The sequence below is a fragment of the Hemiscyllium ocellatum genome, chromosome 16 (assembly GCF_020745735.1).
Source record: "Hemiscyllium ocellatum isolate sHemOce1 chromosome 16, sHemOce1.pat.X.cur, whole genome shotgun sequence".
In the NCBI taxonomy this organism is placed as follows: Eukaryota; Metazoa; Chordata; class Chondrichthyes; order Orectolobiformes; family Hemiscylliidae; genus Hemiscyllium; species Hemiscyllium ocellatum.
In genome coordinates, this window is record NC_083416.1 from 77,923,187 (window position 1) to 77,943,783 (window position 20,597).

The 20,597-nt window shown below is 45.9% G+C and overlaps 1 protein-coding gene across 1 annotated transcript in view; it reads right to left on the reverse strand.

Annotated features, from left to right (window-relative positions):
- Positions 1-891: 891 nt before the first annotated feature.
- LOC132823497 (protein NDNF-like) overlaps positions 892-20,597 on the reverse strand; it is a 41,871-nt gene continuing 22,165 nt past the window's right edge. Inside the window, exons 3-5 of the mRNA XM_060837423.1 lie at positions 13,306-13,560; positions 9,521-9,645; positions 892-2,475 (exon numbers count right to left, since the gene is read on the reverse strand). Of these exons, the coding sequence (XP_060693406.1) occupies positions 1,112-2,475; positions 9,521-9,645; positions 13,306-13,508 (1,692 nt within the window). The 5' untranslated portion in view covers positions 13,509-13,560 and the 3' untranslated portion in view covers positions 892-1,111. The remainder of the gene's footprint in view (positions 2,476-9,520; positions 9,646-13,305; positions 13,561-20,597) is intronic.

Below are 20,597 nucleotides of genomic sequence, written 5' to 3' on the forward strand. Positions count from 1 at the left end.
ACAGGGCACATGATGACTGTTAATCAAGAGACCCAATTAATGTTCTGGGGATCCGGGTTCGAATCCCATCATGGCAGATGGTGGAGTTTGAATTCTTAAAAAAAATCTGGAATTCAGAGTTTAGTGTTGACCAGGAATCCATTGTCAATTGTCAGAAAAAACGCGTTTGGTTCACTAATGTCCTTTAGGGAAGGAAACTGCCATCCTTACCGAGTCTGGCCTGCATGTGACTCCAGACCCACGGCAATGGGGTTGACTCTTAATTGCCCTCTGGGTAATTAGGGATGGGCAATAAATGCTGTACTAGCCAATAACACTCTCATCCCATGAATGAATAAAAAAAACTGCTGCATCCCAACTCTGTCAACTGATCTCTCATTAGAGACAGACAGACAGAGAGAGAAGGGACTGCTGGTGAGTCTGAGCACTACCACAGCTCAGCGCAAGGGGTGAGATTGAGAAGGTGGAACCTTTGAGGTGACCTCAGCTGGTGCAGGAACTGACCCGTCGCTCTGGCATCGCGAATCCACTGTCCCACCCACTGAGCTGAACACCCGCTCGCCACCTCATTAACAGCACTTAAATGAAATCTCATGCTACACAGTAAATACGAAGATAATTCAGCTTTAGAGGGACCCCAATTTCCAACACCAGCTTCAAAACTAGAACAAAAGAAACTAAATCAGGAAGGTTCATAATAAAATGTCAACTCGTTGCACACAACACCAAAGCAAGGCTCTCCTAAATTATTGCACAGTCTATTTATTTTCTGTAAACCCTTGACCAAGTGATTGAGGTGATGGGTGAACACGTCTCGTGGGAAACACTGGTGTTTCTTGAGGTTTCTCTGTTCATGTGAATTTGAGATCACTTCATGATGTGGCACAATATTTGTCTCTCTTTTCCTGAACAGAAGACCCTTAGGTGACTTAACCTAAGGTGGAAGGTCACTGCCTGAATTTGAAGATAGCAGGTGATAGGACAAGATAAAGCAGATGGCTAAAGGGTCTCCTCATCAAGCCCAGTAACCTTCCAAACCTGCGGTTTGAAATTCTTCAAGGTAAGAAGGGCTGAGGAAAGTACGAGGGTGAAGACCTCACTATCCTGTACATCAGCATGTCATCCTTGTTCTCACTTTCTTGCTCTGGTACTTCACTGAATGTCTCCCTTGGCCTATCACATAGACGTCGAGCTGGTAGGTTGTCCCAGGCTCCAGACCCTCCACACGTTCCGTCATCACTGCCTTCTGAGAGCTTGAGCCGCTGAAATATTGGCAGCTCACTTTCTCCGACTTGCTCCGTGTTGTTGGATCAAGGCAATGGTTTTGCAGCTCGCTAGAGGTCTCCCGGTCCGTGACCCGCTTCCTGTAGATACAGTATTTGTTTGGCTCCCGCGTGGCGAGCCAGGCGACAGTTAAAGACGAGCAGCTCCGCAGTCGGTCGAAGACTTTGAGTCGGGTGTCTCGGGGCAGGCTGGGGAAGGGCTGTTTGTCACGGTGAGTGGTCATGTGAACTTTCACTAAGGTCCGGCCTGTTTTGTCGGCTTTGAGACGGAGCTGGTACCTGGCTTTAGGCTTGCCGACGAATTGGAAATGTTTCACTCCCTCCACATGCTGGTTTGCCACTAACCTTCGGTTCTGCCTGATTTGGACACGGACCGGCTGGTAGCAGGAATGAAGGGAGACAGTGACCACGTAGTGAGAGGACACTGGCCTGTACTGTAAGGTTCTGGAAGCACCTGGTTTGATGGGGATCTCCATCACTCGACCACCCTTCAGCTCCAACACATTGTGTTTGACCTCATCTTTGGTCTTCACAAACGTCCCGATGTAGGCCGCACTGATATTGGTCAGCAGATTCACAATGAAGACATCTACATAATACTGGGTGCTGGGCCTGAGGTGGGACACAGTAAGGACATGTTTGGTCCCAGTGCAGGTTTTCCGAATTTCTCCCTGGCGATCGGTTGAGAACGTAGTGGACCGAGCACTAAAGGTTGGGTGATTGACCATAGCATTGAGGCGCAGAGACTCTGGCATTCCCCGGTCCATATCAGGCCACCACACCCTTTTGGAATGAGTGCTTTCTCTAAGTTTAGCTTCAACAGCACAGAGGCTTTTGTAATTGTGCTCCCGGTTGATGACCACACAGTACTGAGCAGGCTGCTGCAATTGGGAGATGGTTGGACTTGGCTTCCACACCAGGGACATGCTGGTGTGATGTACAAAGGTCACGCCCAGCCTTGGGTCGCTGGGCAGTTTGGGGTACGCTTGATCAGATCCAGGGGTGGTTGTGGCGTAGATGTTGAAAATGGTGTCCCTCTCAATGGACACCAACTCCAGGCTGTAGATACCAGCCGGACTTTCGGCAGCAGCATAAGATTCAACGTCATTACCTCGATAGGAAAACAATTCCACACTTTCTCCACTGACAGGAGGCTGGGGATCCATCTGTAAGTGAAGATGCTCGGACTCACCTGTTCGCAGAAGAAGGATTGAGGTTAAAAGAATGTTAATTCGGGGTCAGTTTTTGTAAATCTTGTTTCTGAGTCTGGAGTTCAAAATCCAAATTCCAGATTAAAGACAAAAATCCAAGCAAACATCACAGTGCAGTACTGAGGGAGTGCCGCTCAGTCAGAGGGTCAGTACTGGGGCAGTGCCGCTCAGTCAGAGGATCAGTACTGAGGGAGTACTGCATTGTCGGAGGGTCAGTGCTGAGGGAGTGCCGCACTGTCGGAGGGCAGTGCTGAGGGAGTACTGCACTGTTGGAGGGTCAGTACTGAGGGAGTGCTGCACTGTCGGAGGGGCAGTGCTAAGGGAGTGCTGCACTGTCAGAGGATCAGTACTGAGGGACAGCTGCACTGTCCGAGGATCAGTGTTGAGAGAGTGCTGCAATGTCAGAGGTTCTATCATTTGGATGAGATGTTAAATCAAAGGCCATTGAGCTCTCTAAGTAATCCCCTGACGGTATTTTACAGGCTCTCTGCCTTTCTTCCTGATGAAGGGCTTTTGCCCAAAATGTCAATTTCGCTGCTCCTTAGATGCTGGCTGAACTGCTGTGCTCTTCCAGCACCACTGATCCAGAATCTGGTATTTTAAAGAAAGCCAAGGGTTCTCTCCTTAGGACCTTCAGTTACGTAACTCGATTGAAGAAGCTCAAATTGTTTATTTGATGAAGAGAAGTCTGTGAGGAACTTTAAGAAGAGGGGGGGTCAAAACCTGGACTGAATCAGTTGGGAGAAACTGTTCGCACTCAGCAATGGTTCCAAGTTTGAATCGGCTGTCAGAGGCAGCTAAATAAATAAATATTAGGGAATACTGAGTTTGGGGTTAACAGATATATTCTGCCAAGCAGTTATTTATTGGGATTAAACTTGCAAATTGGTTAAAAACAGACTTGTTGCTAAGATCTTTCACCTTACACTCATTAGGACAAGTGCAAAAATCCCAAAAATTCCAAAAAATCACAACAATTCAGAAAGCAGGGAAGAGGGTGCAAAGGTTGTGGATTTCCCAGGAGCATGGAAACCCCATTGCCTTCTCTATTGTAATGTTTCAGCCAATTGGACTTTACCAACAAATCATTACCTTTGCTCCCTCTGGTATAAAAATGTGAGTTGTCTGAAATTTGGCATTCTTGTGTTTGTCCTGATGAGTGCAGGTTGAGATGCATTGACAGCATGTCTCTCTTTGCAGTTACAGTCAGTTCTGCTATAAAGCATGTTTCTTTAACACAATTGAAGAATTTAGACCAATATTTGTAGAACTTGAACTTTCCTTATCTGTATTAGTTATCACGTGATTCTGGCCCAATCGTTTACACGATGCTGCTATAATTTGATTTTATTACAACGCGACACCGCATGAGAACTGGACTATGGCGTTATATTGGAACGACTGCATATTCTTTCAAACCTGAGACCATGGTGTCTAATACCAGAATCACAACCTCCTACTGGAATCGGTGCCCTTGTAATCAGTCCCAGCCTTCTCTGTGCGAATATTGTCCAATCACTCGTTCAAATTTGGTGGATGGTTAGGTAAAAGAAACTCCTGTCTGAAGTTGTACTGTCAGATAGGTATATAGGAACAGGATCTGAGGGTGAGTTAGGAACAGAGGAACAGGAGTCGGCCATTTAGCCCCTTGAGCCTGCTCCACCATCCAATGAGATCATGGCTGATCAGTGGCCTACCTCCATATACCTGCCTTTGGCCCAGGTCCCTTCACGCTTCCCCTTAACAAAAGTGTCTCTATCTCAGATTTAAAATGAACAACTGATACATCATCCTCTGGAAGAGAGTTCCAAACCATTCCCACCCTTTGTGTGTGGAAGTGCTTGCTAACATCTCTCCTCCACCGTCTGGCCCCAATTCTCACACTGTGCTCCCTAGTTCTAGAATTTCAAGTCAACATGAATTGTTTATTTTTATCTAGCGTATCTTTTGCTATTAATACATTGAAGACTTCACTCCTTAATGTTCTATATTCTGGAGAAAACAGATCTAATTTGTATAATCTTTCTCATAACGTAACCCCTCCAAGGCCCATATACCCTTCCTGAGGTCTAGTGCCCTGGTCTGCCCACAGTACTCCGAGGTGGGGGGTTCTAACCAGGATTTTGTACAACTGCAGCATAACTTCTACAACCTAGTACTCAGTGATGGTGACCATTAAACTATTGTTGATTGCCAAACAGAACCCATCTGCAGAGATCTGGAGAAATCCTTACCTGGTCTCCAGGCCCACAGTGGGTGTGGTTGACTATTAACTGCTGTCTGAAACGGCCTGTCAAGCTACCCAGTTCAATTGAGGATGGGCAACAAATTCCAGATAAGACAGAAGTTCACCTGTCTCTCCTCCAACCTAGTTTACTGCATCAGGTGCTCCCGATGTGGTCTTCTCTGTGTCAGGGAGAATAAATGTAAACTCAAGGTATGGTTCACCAAGCAATTCAACTGGACCCCACAGTCACCACCCATTTTAATTCCCCTTCCCACTCCCTTTCTGACATGACCATCTTTGACATCCTCCATTGCCACAAGGAACCAAACTGCAAATTGGAAGAACAACATCTCACCTTCCGCCTGGGCAGCCGATAGCTCAGAGGACTCAACATTGAGTTCTCCAATTTCAAATAACCTCCCTTCCCATTCCCCTCGACTCCCTCCCACTTCCCTTCCATTGGCTCCCTGCCACCAATTGGATTCATCCCTCACATTGACCAACCAGGTCATACCCTCTACCTGTCTTCACCTGTCCCCACCTCACTCCCTGCCCCCACCACCCCCTTTATCTGCAGCTCCCCTTACCCCCACCCCAGCCCTGAAGAAGGGTTACATTGAAATGTTGACTTCTCCACCTCCTGATGTTGTCTGCCTTGCTGTGTTCTCCCAGCCTCCTGCCTGTCTACCTTGTATTTCAGCATTAGCAGTTATTTTGTCTCCAAACAATGCCCATGCCACATTTAGATGAAAATATAAAAGCATTAAATTTGAAAATTTCAATTTAAAAAAATCAGCAAAGCCTAAGTTGAAACACAAACATTGGGAATTATAGAGTCATAGAGATGTACAGTGTGGAAACAGACCCTTTGGTCCATCTCGTCGATGCCAGCCAGATATCCTGAATTGAATTAGTCCCATTTGCCAGCATTTGGCCCACATCCCTCTAAACCCTTTCTATTTTAATGGGAATAACAGCACAAATGGAGGAGCTGGGGATATTTGTCGACGTTAATAGGAGATTTAATGAAGCAGTTCAAAATGACGAAACATTTTGAGGGAGCAAATTGGGAGAAAATGCTGTTCCAGTAAAGAGGCCCGGTAACTAAGGAGTCAGAGTTAAACCTGAGACAGAAGGGAAATGATGGAGACTTTGCCATGTAGAGCCTTCTTTCTGTGAGGCCTACACAACCTGAAAGGCTGGTGGGACCAGGTTCTATTGAAGTTGGACATTGACTCAAAGGAAACTAGTTTTGCCGGGTATAGGACTAACTTGAAGGCCTTCCCTTCGCTCCCTGTCAGCATGTGGGCTGGTTGGGCCAGCACTGATTGCCTGTGAGTCCCCAGCTACCCTTGAGAAGGTGGTGGTGAGCTGTCCTCTTGAACCGCTGCAGTCCATTTGATGCAGATGGTCCCACAATGCCCCGTGGGAGGGAATTCAAGGATTTTGACGCAGCGACACTGTGAGAGTTAGAAGCTCCATGTTCAAGTCCCACCCTGGGTTCTCTGACCAGGAAAGGAGTATGGTTGAAGGGGTTGGTTGTCCCTGCGTTAAATCCTTCCAATGTCTCCAGTGGCAAGGAATAAGAGTAGGAGAGGCTTCGGGTCAACCAGCCCAGAGATGGCAAAGGCAAACTCTGCAGTTCACAAGCCTGCACCAATCCAAGGAACGTCCAGGGCCCAACTCTTGGAAATGTGGACAAGAGAAGAGATGGACAGATACCAACAAGAACCTCGAGGAGGCCACTCTGCCCTTCAATCCTGTTCCACCATTCAATAAGATCATAGCTGATCTGATTTCAACCTCAATTTATCGTTTCTGCTTTTCTCAATAATCCTTCATCCCTCTGAGCAAAATAATGGACAGTTTCTTTCAAAGAGATGTCACAGGTGTGTTGGGCTGAATGGTCTTACTCTACACTGTAAAACTCTATGATTCGAAATCACCGGTGTGGGGCTTGAACTTTCTGACTCAGGTAAAAGTGATTGCAAAAAAGAAAATTTGAAATTGCCTGCATGCTACTCCCCAGCCTTTCCACCGCTAAATATTGCCTTAAATCAGATAGAAATACAGATATTTCACCATCTGCATCAATCACCATTTCACTCTTTGCTGGAACAAGCATGATAATACTTACTTTTCATAACTAATGCACCTTGACACTTCTATTGGAATCAAGCCATGAATGATTGGACTTACAAATAACACTTTGCAGGTGTGTTTACGTTCCCTGGTTGCCATAGTGTTCATACTGACGTTGTAAATCATGCCTGGATTATGGTGTCTCTGCTACTTAGTGTCTCCTCTGGGTTCTGAATCCAAACCTTAGATCTCACTGAGTGATTTCAGCTCGGGGGGTGGGGGGTTCCAATTCAATGGGATTTAAAACATTAAAGACTTGTCAAGCCATTAATCAAAACAGTTTGTAAAACATCCACAAAGTGAACTTTGGTTGAGCTTGGGATCATAATGTTAGAGCAGAGGACCATAGATTTTGTGTTCATCAGTGCCTCACTCTCTCCTCTTTGAAGTCAGTTTGAGAATCTCACTCTTTCAGCTTTGATATGGGCACAAGGTATTAATTTATTTCCTTATTGGGGCATTCTCCACAGATTGCAGATCGGGTACCGTCAGCAGTTTGAGGTACTGATGTAGAACACGGAACAGGGAAAGGTTCTCGGCTTACACACAAATAGAAACTTTCAGAAAGATATTAGGAAAACAATCAGCTTTTTGGAATTGGTACAAAGTAAACACGGACAGCTGAGTTTTATCAACTTTTCAGCTTCTAACACAAGCTCTCTGCTTCACATGATGTTTATTCACTCAATTAGCCTAAAAATGACACTCACTCCCAGTGTCACGCATTCCCAATTTCTCTTACTCCCAGTGTCACTCACTCCCAGTTTCACTCACTCCCAGTGACACAATCTTTCCCAGTGAGACTCGCTCCCCGTGACCATCGCTCCCTGTGACACTCGCTCCCAGTGACACATTGAGTGACACTCACTCCCAGTTCTGAGAGATAAGATATATGCACATTTGGAAAGACAGGGTTTGATAAGAAGAGGTCAGCATGGCTTTGTGCGTGGGAGATCATGCCTCACAAATTTGTTAGAGTCCTTTGATGAAGAGACCAGGAAGGTTGATGAGGGCAGGGTGGTAGAGGCAGTCCACATTGATTTCAGTAAGGCTTTTGATAAGGTTCCACATGATAGGCTGCTCTGGAAGGTTAGATTGCATGGAACCCAGGGCAAGCTAGCAAATTGGATACACAATTGGCTGGATGGTAAGAAGTAGAGGGTATTAGTGGAAGCTAGCTGGACTGGAGGCCTGTGACTAGTGGAGTGCCTCAGGGATTGGTGCTGGGCCCATTGCTGTTTGTTATCTACATCAATAACTTGGATGAGAATGTACAAGGCATGATTAGTAAGTTTGTAGATGACACTAAAATGTGCAGTATCATGGACAGTGAGGAAGGTTATCAGAAATTGCAGCAGGACCTTGGCCAGTGTGGAAGTGGGCCGAGAAATGGCAAATGGAGTTTAATATAGATGAGTGTGAGGTCTTGCATTTTGGAAAGTCAAATCAAGGCAGGAGTTTCATGGTGAATGGTCAGATTTTAAGAGTGTAGTGGAACAGAAGAACCTTGGAGTTCAGATGCACGGTTCTCTGAAAGTGGAGTCCCAGGTAGACAGAACAGTGAAGAAGGCTTTTGGCACACTGGCCTCATCAGTCAGGGCACTGGGTATAGAAATTGGGAAGTTATGTTGCAGTTATACAGGACATTGGTGAGGCTGCACTTGGAGTATTGTGTTCAGCTTTGGTCCCCTTTGTTATAGGAAGGATGTTACTAAACTGGAAAGAGTACAGAAGAAATTTACAAGGATGCTGCCAGGACTCAAGCGTCTGAGTTATAGGGAGAGGTTGGACAAACTAGGACTTTTATCTTTAGAGCGTAGGAGACTGAGGGGTATCTTACAGAAGTACATAAGATCGTGAGAGGCATGGACAGGGTGAATGTTCTCAGTCTTTTCCCCAGGGTTGTGGAATCAAGGACAAAAGGGCATCAGTTTAATGTGAGAGGGGAAAGAATAAAAGTGAATCTGAGAGGCAACTTTTTTACACAGAGGGTGGTACGCATATGGAATGAGCTGCCAGCAGAAGTGGTTGATGTGGGTACATTAACAACATTTAAAAGGCATTTGGAAAAATGCACAGATAGGAATGGTTTCAAAGGATATGGGCCAAATGCAGGGGAATGGGGTTAATGTGGATGGACATTTTGGATCCTATAACTCTGTGACTGTATGACTCATTCCTAGCAACACTCATTCCCAGTGACACTCAATCCTAGTGTCCCTCACTCCCAGTTTCACTCACTCCCAGTGTCACTCAATCCCAGTTTCACTCAATCCAATTGGCGCTCCATCCCAGTGGCATTCAGGGGAGGTGGTGGTGTAGTCACCGGGCTATGGAATTTCAAATCCAGGGCTAACGTTCAGGGGACACGGGTTTGAGTCCTACTGTTGTAGATGGTGCAGTTTGAGTTCATGAAACCAGTACAGTACTGTAAAACCCCATCTGGTTCATTAATGCGGTTTAGGAACGAAACTCTGCCGTCCTAACTTCGTCTGACCTACAAGTCACTCCACAACAATGTGTTGACTCTTAGCAGCCCTTTGGGGCAATTAGGGATGGACAATAAATACTGAACTAGACAGTGACACACTCCTCCCATGAAAGAAGGAAAGAAAGACAGTGAGACCAAATTTAACTGGTTTGGGATGTTCCCTCACCTGATCCCTCTCCGCGGGGTTGGTCCGGAAGCACTTGAAGAGTGAGGGTCCATTGTAAAGGGGCTTCACATGGTGTGACTGTCACTGTGACAGGAGAGATGTCCTCCTCCACTATGAAGTAGTATCTTCACGGAACAAAACAGCATTAAACAGGGAAAGGGAAGTTAATACAGTCAGCCATCAGAGTGTACTCAAATAAACCCTGAGCTTGGAGACAGCATTAGCAATCGTGGCTTTACATTTACAATCTGTTCAATTCACACACAACAGCTCTGAATGGTTAGCAGACGGAGGGAGGTCTTAGAGGAGACTGAGAGCAGGCACTAGGAGAGAAAACGAGGCAAGATATGAATGTACAAATGAATGGCTCTGAAAGGGTTAATTCTGCAGAGTGCATTAAGCTCCATCCAAACTGATGCCATCGGGGCTTGGGTAAAGAAAGGCTGAACTGCTCTCGAAGGAGACATTCCAACCATCTTGAAGTCTTCATTGTCTTAGTAACAATGCCAACCGTACGATTGTAACTTGTCCAGAATGCAATCGTGCAATAAACTACATCATGTTTGTGACAAGAGTTTTATCGTACTAAATGCTGGGGATCACAACGGGTCAGAATTCATGGAGAGAGAGAGAGAGAGAGAGTTAACATTTTGAGTCTAGATGACTGTTCGGTTAGCTCCTGGTTTTCCTCTCCCCCTCAAGACCAAGCAGGCCCGGTGACAATGAAGAGGGATGGTAGTAGCTATCAATTAAACCATATGTCAGGCAGCGGTTGGCATCACATTGTCATACAATCTGGTGGCACCAGTGTCGCTTGGAATCCAATTTTGTTGCACCGAATGAATCCCAACGCAGCCTGAAGAAATTTCCAGTTGCAGGTGAAGACATCCGTGTCCATCTCAGATTCCGAGGGATCTCCAACACCTGATGGAGAGGGAGGACCCACGGGTTTGGGAACAGTTGGAAAGGCTGTCGAGGAGCTGGGCAGGTTTTGCTCCCGAATCGTTTGTGAGTTTGCAGCTTTCATACGGTCCACGTGCCTCTCCAAGATCATCAGACCGACACGAACCTTCTACATCACGGGACCTGACCTTGCATCATCCGTCCCTCTTCCCCGTGCCGGACCATTCTTGTGGTTCCTGCACCAAACTTCATCCTGAAGTTAACTATCTCTCCCCCATTTGGGGGAGCCTTGTAGCCGGCATTGACACTCCTGATTCCATTTCACGCTTCCCTAGCTCTGGGAAGATCAGATTTAACCTGATGTGGAGTCCTCTCCCCATTAGCAACTCTGCTGGAGCTGTCTGTGTAGTTACATGAGGGTTGGTCCTATAATCAAACAGGAACCGGGACCGTTTGGTATCTAGTGAAGCTGTAGGCTGTTTCTTTAAGCCTGCTTTCAAAGTTTGGACAGCTCTTTCTGCCTGACCATTGGATGATGGGTGGTGTGGAGCTGGTCCTATTATGAATACCTTTTGACTTTAGGAAATACTCAGATTTCCTGCTGGTAAATGATGGCCCGTTATCTGTAACCAACATTTCCAGGAGTCTGTGTATTGGAAAAGATGCTCACAGGTTTTCTACTGCAAACCTCGTGTTTGACAAGTGAGCTCTGTGCATGTCCAACCACTTTAAGTGGGTGTCCATAATGACTAAGAACATTGAGCCAATGAAAGGACCTGCAAAGTCAATGCATGACTGAGTTCAGGGTTTACCCGGTCATTCCCATGAACGTGCAGGAGTTGCTGGCAGTAATCTTTGCCCCACCAATGCAGCTATGCCTGCATCCAGTCCTGGTCACCAGACATAACCTCTTGCCAACATCTTTATTTTGGAAACTCCAGCATGACCCTGGCGGAGTTCAGCCAGTATCTGGCGAGGACCTTTGCTCAGGACAATCACTTTTGCCCTCCATAAAAATATGTCGTACTCGACTGTGATCTGGTCTGTCTGAGTCCAAGAAGGTTTCAGTTCTGGTTGTGATGGCCCTTTGGTTTCCCCATCACCACAGGTTGGCCAGGACTGGATCCTTCTCTGCCCAAAGTCTGATATTATCACCTGTCACTGGAAGAGTGTGAAGAAATTTTAAAACCATTAGAAACTCTTCCAGAGGTGGTACCTCTGGTGGTGTATCTCTTAGTGGGAGGCAGCTCAATGAATCCTCATTTGCTACTTGACTTTCTGGATGGTGTTCCGATTTGCAAGTTCATGTGTACTCAGTATGATAGCCCACCTCTAGATTCAGTCTGAAGCTAGAGGCAGCACTGCCTGAAGGTGAGTATCACTATATTCTAGGTCATATACCAAGATTGATACAGACCTTACAGCCAACAACAATGGCACAGGGAGAGTATGTCTCAAGATTAAAGTTGAAAATGTGTTGCTGGAAAAGCGCAGCAGGTCAGGCAGCATCCAAGGAGCAGGAAATTCGACGTTTCGGGCATAAGCCCTTCATTCCTGATGAAGGGCTTATGCCCGAAACGTTGAATTTCCTGTTCCTTGGATGCTGCCTGACCTGCTGCGCTTTTCCAGCAACACATTTTCAGCTCTGATCTCCAGCATCTGCAGACCTCACTTTCTCCTCAAGATTAAAGTTGAACAACAAGCAACTCTGCAACACAATGGGTGTTAGGGAATAGAAAAAGTATACATTCTCACAGTCAAGACTGCTCACTCTTGGACGTGTGTGTGTGTGTCTCTGACCTTAACCTTATTGCAATGACTGAAGGAGCTTAAATAGTTACAATGTTCAATGGTGTCAAGCCATCCAAAGAAACATCAGTCAGGCAAGGAGCAGCGACTTATAGATCCACATGTTGAGGAAATGTTAGTTATTGAATCGAAAGTTGCTGAGCAACTGGTCAAAGGACAAACCTGGAGAAGATTAAACTGTGCTTCCTGGATTCATGGTGTAATCAATAAGAAAGAAAGAATCCATCCAGATTACTTCTGTTGGCAGGAGAGAGTTGTTTCTTATGGCCAACAGATTAGATACACAGAAATGTTTTCCACTTCGATCAGCGCTGAATGATGACAAAAGTCAGCAAGGTTTGTGAGAAGTCACCAATATAATGGGCAGTGAGACCACTTTATACTCACTGAGGAATCTTTAGCAGGAGTTATCCAGACAGTGACACAGACTGGTGAACAAAATGTGAGGACAGATTTGAATGAGGATGATAGAAGCATTTAAATTCTTTATTTGTCAAGGAAACATTGTAAGTGCCAATACCAGAGATTAAGCAACAATTCTCAAGTGGCATTACTGAAGAAATATACAGTCAGCTCCTCCAATAAATTAACCACACAGGTGGGGTAGCTATGGTTAAGTCCCTGTCGAACTCGGACCCTAGTCACAAGACCATACAATATAGGAGCAGAAGGAGACCATTCAGCCCACTGAGTCTGTTCTGCTGTTCACTGAGATCATGGCTGATCTGATCACCCTCAACTCTACTTTCTTGCCTTCTCCCATGACACCTGAATACCTCACTGATTAAAATCCTTCCATGGCCTGCTTTTAATTAATATCCCCGCCTGGAAAGCCCTCTGTGGTAAAGAATCCCACAGCTTCACTACCCTCTGAGAGGAGAATTTCCTCCTCGTTTCTGTGTTGAATGTGTGACTCCTCAGATGATGCCCTCTGCTCAGTACCAGTATGATGGACTAAATGGTCTCCTTGTGTGCTATGTAATTCTACATGGGCCTGATTCAATTGGATTCAATCACGGGTTATACACTGACCAGCCCACCAATCCCCAGTGACAATTCAGCCTCTTTGTTACCTCCTTGGGATATCTCTCATGAGAAACCCAGCAATTTCAGCTCCATCTGGGATGGCAGGCAGGTCCTGGGCTGGAAGCCGATTGTAAAGAGATTGCACAAGATTCGGGTCCCTCCCGGGCAGCTTCTGTGCTGAGCAGGTGAGGCAGAGAAACAGTGTGCAGAGGATATCCCTGTAGGTTAGTGCCAGCATGTTCCTCTTCATCTTCACCTCCGGTTGCTCAATCAGTCACCAAACTGCTTCTTCAGTACCTTTCCTGTGAAGTTATAGGCACATGTTTCATCAATGAATTGGCTCCAGCTTTGTTGAGGCAAAGATGAATTTAAGATTCTCACTTTCCCGTTCAAATCCCTCCCTGGTCTCATCTCCTTGTTCCTCTAATCCCATCTGGTCCCACAGCCCTCCAAGATCACTTTGCTTCACCTCATTTGGACTTGAATATTCCCAGTTTTAATCACTCTGCCATTGGATAGCTATACCTTCAGCTTCCTGCATGGAAACTAAATCCTGTTCCTAAACATTTCCCACTCTCAACTTCGGTTTTAAGAGCTATTTCTATGACCAACCATTATTATCATCGAATCCCTACAGTGCAGAAAGAGGCCATTTGGCCCATTGAGTCCACACCAAACTTCTCACCAGCATCCCACCCAGACTCAGCCCCCCCACCCTATCCCTGTAACCCCACATTTCCCATGGCTAACCCACATGGCCTGCACATCCCTGCAGGCCAACCCACCTAACCTGTACATCTTTGGACTGTGGGAAGAAACCCACACAGACAGACATCCAAGAGTGGAATGAACGCAGGTCCCTGGCACTGTGAAGCAGCAAGTGCTTACCACTGAGCCACCATGACACCCCCACCCACCCCCTTCCCCGTTGTTATTTTGAATAAATACATCACTCAAGGAAATAATAGAGTCATAGAAATGTACAGCACGGAAACAGATCCTTCGGTCCAACTCGTCCATGCTGACCAGATATCCCAACCTAATCTAGTCCCATTTGCCAGCACCTGGCACATATCCCTCTAAACTCTTCTGATTCATATACCCATCCAGATGCCTTTTAAATGTTGCAATTGTACCATCCTCCACCACTTCCTCTGGCAGCTCATTCCATACACGTACCACCCTCCCTGTGAAAAAGTTGCCCCTTTATATCTTTATATTTTTCTCCTCTCACCCTAAACCTATGCCCTCTAATCTGGACTCCCCACCCCAGGGAAAAGACTTTGTCTATTTATCCTGTCCACTCCCCTCATAATTTTATAAACCTCTATAAGGTCACCCCTCAGCCTCTGATGCTCCAGGGAAAATGCCCCCAGCCTGTTCAGCCTCTCCATTTGTAGCCTATGTAGTTCAAAGCTTTCAAACTTGCCAGCTTCCTTGTAAATCTTTTCTGAACTCTTTCAAGTTTCACAACATCCTTCCAATAGGAAGGAGACCAGAATTGCACACAATATTCCAAAAGTGGCCTAATCAATGTCCTGTATAGTTGCAACATGATATCCCAACTCCTATACTCAATGCCCTGACCAATAAAGGCAAGCATATTAAACACCTTCTTTTATGTATTTATTTTCCTGCATTCACATTACCACAGAGTCATATATTTTAATTCCTGAGTCCCTGTATTCCAATTCCCTTTAATGTCTACTGACTGTGAATCTAGTGTTCTGTTGCTCATTGTTTGATTCTGTGTGTCTGTTACCTGTGGACTACTTGCTAAATATGATTAGTTATGCCTGGCTGCAGTCACTTAAAGATTCACAGTTATATTGCATTTCATGATGCCCAGAACTCTCAAAGTGCTTTACAGCCACCTCAGTGTTTTTAAAGTGACCCACAAGGAATACAGGAAGCACTGTAATGAATTTGCACTGAGCAAGTTCCCACAACAATAATGTGATTGGTGATCAGCTCATCAGGTTCAAAATCCCCCCCCCCCCCCCCCCCCCCCTCCCATATCAGGTTCTTTGTGATGTTGAGTGAGACATGAATGTTAACTAGGACACAACTCCTCTGTAGTTCTTCACAATGGGGTCTTTTCCACCTACCTGATCAGACCATTGGGACCTCGGTTTGATATTTCACAGGAAAGTGCTCTCCCGCCAATAGTTAGCAAGAACATCGCAAAAAACCAACTATCTCACCGTTGTGATATTGCCATTGGTAGCAGGGGGCTGTGCACAAATTGACTGCCAGAGTCGGCTGTTTCACAACAGTGACTACACTTTAAATCACTTCATTGAAATTCACCAAAGATCATAAGAGGGTTTGAGCAGAGGATTAGTGAAGTCTTGCTTCAATTGCATAGGGGCTTCATAAGACTGTACCTAGAGTACTGTGTGCGGTTTTGGTTTGCTGAATTGGGGAAAGATATTTCCATAGAGGGAGCGCAACAGATTTACTCCTGGGTAGTGGGACTGTCATAGAGTCATATAGCACAGAGACAGACCCTTCAGTCCAACCAGTCCGTGCCGGCCATAATCCCAAACTAAACTAGTCCCACCTGCCTGCTCCTGGCCCATATCCCTCCAAAGCTTTCCTCTTCCTGTACCTATCCAAACATCTTTTCCACATCCACCACTTTCTCAGGAAGCTTATTCCATACATGAACCACCCTCTGTGTAAAAAAACGATCCCTTATGTCTCTCTCCTCTCACCTTAAAAAATGTGCCCTCTAGTCTCGAAATTCCCCATCCTAGGGAAAAGACAACTATCATCGGAGAGATTGGGCAAACTGGATCCATGGAATTTTGAAGAATGAGGGGTAATCGCATTGAAATTTACAGAATTCTCAAAGGCTAGTCAGAGTAGATGCAGATTAGATGCTTCATGTGGTTGTACAGTCAGGAACCGGGGTGCCATTTATAAATTACATGGAAACCACTTAGATCTGAGATGAGGAGAGGTTTATTTTCCCTTCCAAAGATTGTGAACCTTTGGAATTCTCCACCACGTAATAACATGGAAGCTCAGTCTTTGAGTAATGTTTAAGGTACAGACTGATAGATTTCCAATTACCAAAGGGTTATGGGGATACAGTGGGTAAAAGGTACTGACGTTTTCAATCGGCCATGGTCATATTGAATGACAGCTGGCAGTGACACACTCCTGTTCCTGGGTTCCTAAGAGACTTTCCAGTCAGTTAGCATTTGCCTTTGAATCAGCAAGTTGTGAGTTCATAGCACCATCACAGGAAAATGGGCATGGGTTCCAGGCAGATATTCCCGTACAGTCCTTGGGGACACAGAGATGCTGCCTTTCAGGTGAGATGTTAGGCTGAGATCCTGACTCCAATCTCAGTGGAACCAGGAAGATCCCATTACTGTATCAAGAAGAATAGATGAATTCTTGCCAAGTGTCCTGGCTAGTGTAATCCTTCAAAAAACATCCCCTGAAACAGATTATCTGATCATTTTCACATTGCTGATTGTGGGAGTGTCTCAGTGCACATATTAGCTGCTCCATTTCCCTTGTGCGTGAATTACAGAAAACTAGCATCTAAGTTCAGTGGGTGAAAGGACAGGGAATGCTGGCCTTTACTTCAAAGAGAAAAATGGAAACAGACAAGAACATAGGGACATTTCAACCACATTACTGCGGATCTGGGATCACACCAGACTCATGTCATTTACAAGTTCGCTGATGACACCACCATTGACGGTTGAATCTCAGATGACAACGAAACAGACTACAGACAGGAAGTGGAAGACCTGGAAAAAGAACAACTTAGCTCTCAATGCTGGCAAATTACTGACTTTCGGCGGGATGTTACTCATGCCCCCTTACACATTAACAGCACAGAGGTGGAATGAGTGGAGGGTGTCAAGCTCCTGGGAGTGGTCATCCACAACAAGCTTTCTTGGACTCTTCATGTGAACGCACTGGTTACAAAGGCCCAACAACGTCTCTTCTTCCTCAGGCAGCTGAGGAAATTTGGCGTTACAGAGAATACCCTTGCCAACTTTTATAGGTGCACCATCGAGGGCATTCTGTCTGGGTGTATCACTACCTGGTACGGCAACTGTACCATTCAAGATCAGAGACGGTTACAGAGAGTGATGAACTCAGCCCGGACAATCACAAGGGCCAGCCTCCCATCTACAGAATCCATCCACCAGGCCCGCTGTTAAGGAAAGGCCGCCAGCATTCTCAAAGATCCATCCCACCCTGGCAATGTTTTCCTACAACCTCTACCATCGGGGAGAAGGTACGGAAGTCTGAACACACGCACCAGCCGGTTTCATAACAGTTTCTACCCTACTGCTGTTAGAATACTGAATGGACTCACAAACTCTTAACATTCGCCTGTACCTGTGTTTTTGTTCTTGCTGCTTTTTAGCTATTATTTACTATCTATGCTGCGTAACTCTGTGATCTGCCTGTATTGCTCACAAGACAAAGCTTTTCACTGTGCCTCGGTACAGGTGACAATAAATTCAATGCAATTCTGGGATCACTTGTCAGCCAGAAACAGATTCACTTCTGTAAGAGACACTTGTGAACCAGAGGGGACTTTTTAATAATTGTTACATGCTCACCAATAGGCCAGATCTTTGGTGAATTTAAATATCACTATCTACCATGGCATTTGAACCCACTGCCTCAGAACAATTCTCTAGAATTGAGAAGGTTAAGAGGTTGACCTGATCAGGTCTTCAAAACATTAACAGGAAACAACGGGGCAGATAAAGATCAACTATTCCTGTTGATTGGGAATTCTAGAGCAAGGGGCACAGTCGGAGAATTAGGGCCAGAGCGTTCAGGAGAGATGTTAGGAAGCACTTCCACACACAGAGGGTGGGAGAGATTTGGAACTCTCTTCCACAAACGGCAGTGAATGCTGGATCAGTTGTTAATTTTAAATCTGAGATAGATACATTTTTGTTAAGTGAAGGTACACATAGGCCAAAGGCAGGTCTACGGGGTTAGGCCACAGATCAGCCATGATCTCACTGAATGGTGGAATAGGTTCGAGGGGCTGAATGGCCTACCCCTCTTCCTATGATAAGCTGATGTGTTGGATTACGAGCACATTGACATTGCCGCTACAGCACCACCTGATACCACCACCCCGAGGACTGCAGAGAGTGATAAACGTGTCACCTTTTCCAGGGCAATTAGGGACAGGCAATGCATGCTGGTCTAGCCAGCAATGCCCACATCCTTTCAATGAGACAAAAAAAGGCGCAAATTACTGTGTTACAGGGAAACAAGTTGATCGGAGTTAGGGCTTCAGTTTAACAACTTACCTGAAAGGCAGCTCCTCTGTGTCCCCAAGGGCTGCACAAGCTGACCTTTATCTGACGGAGGGGCTAGTACACCAAACCGCAGATGTGAAGGGCCCTTGGTCACAGCCCATCTACAGTAACAACAATGAGATCTGAGCTGGAAGGAAATATAGGCCTCAGAGGGTGGGCAGTGCAGAATGTTCCTGGAGCTGAAAGGGTTAACTCATCAGGTTTGCTTGTAGAGATTCAGGTTTGTGTTTCTCTGAGCTGAGGAGGCTGAGCAAATATCTGGTTGAGATGTTTACAATGATAAAAGGATATGATAGGAATTGATCAATTGTTCCCTCTGCTGGTCACAATTTGAAATGATCTGGTACAACTCCAAATGGAGCACCACGTTGGAGTGAAGCAAGAAAACAGGCTAAAGAACCGTTTTATTCACCCGTGGGACATGGGTGTCATTGGCTGGGCCAGCATTTTATTGCCCGCCCCTAATTGCCCCTTGAGAAGGTGCGGCTGAGCTGCCTTCTTGAGCTGCTGCAGCTCCACGTGCTGTAGGTTGACCCACCATGGCTTTAGGGAGGGAATTCCAGGCTTTTGACCCAGCAACACTGAAGAAACAGCAACATATTTCCAAGTCCAGATGAAATGCTAAACCTAATGAGATGTGGGGGCCCATCGCCGGTTGAAATGTTCAAACTGAGATCGATTTTTATTGGGTTGGAAGGGAAAGGAGTTGGAGTGCAGCTCAGTGATGATCTAAATAGGTTCTATCTGCTGAAGGGATCAAGGGTTGAGATGGTACAGTCCCAGATAAAATGGAACAGAATCGATGGGCTGAATGGTCACTGCTGTTTCAGTACTCATCCCAAAAACTCAAAAGTTCTAAACTTTCAACTCAGCTGATCCCTCTCTCCCAGTCCAACATCCGAATTCGCTCTCCCGGTCCAGTATCCAGTCAGTCTGATCACAGTCCAGCATCTGGTTAGTCCAATCCTTCTCTCCCAATCTCTCCCAATCCTGTATCTGGTCAGTCTGCTCCCTTTCTCCCAGTCCAATATTAAATCATTCCAATCCTCTCTCCCAGTCCAATATCCGGTCTGGCCAAACCCCCTTTTCCAGTCCAATATCAAATCTCTCTGTGTCAGTTCAATATCCAGTTGGTCCAATTCCCCTCTCCCAGTCCAATATCCAGTCAATCCAAATCCAATCATACTGCTCCCCAGACATCCCCTCCCTCCCAATCCAGTATCTGGTCAGTCCAATCCAAGTCTAGTTTCAGATTAATGCGCTCCTTTTATATCTGTGAGATATCCGGACAGTCTGATCTCTCTCCCAGTGTAATATCCAGTCCGTCCGATCCCTCTCTCAATTTTATATCCAGTCAGTCCGAACCCTCTCCCTGTGTAATAACCAGTCAGTCCGATCTCTCTCCCAGTGTAATATCCAGTCGGTCCGATCCCTCTCCCAGTGTAATATCCAGTCGGTCCGATCCCTCTCCCAGTGTAATATCCAGTCAGTCTGATCTCTCTCCCAGTGTAATATCCAGTCAGTCCGATCTCTCTCCCAATTTTATATCCAATCAGTCCGAACCCTCTCCCAGTGTAATATCCAGTCGGCCTGATCCCTCTCCCAGTGTAATATCCAGTCAGTCCGATCTCTCTCCCAGTATAATATCCAGTCAGTCCAATCCCTCTCCCAGTGTAATATCCAGTCAGTCCGATCCCTCTCCCAGTGTAATACCCAGTTATTCCGATCTCTCTCCCAGTGTAATATCCAATCAGTCCGATCCCTCTCCCAGAGTAATACAGTCATTCCGATCTCTCTCTCCCAGTGTAATATCCAGTCATTCTGATCCCTCTCCCAGTGTAATACCCAGTCATTCCGATCTCTCTCCCAGTGTAATATCCAATCAGTCCGATCTCTCTCCCAGTGTAATATCCAGTCATTCCGATCCCTCTCCCAGTGTAATATCCAGTCGGTCCGATCTCTCTCCCAGTGTAATATCCAGTCAGTCTGATCTCTCTCTCAGTGTAATATCCAGTCATTCC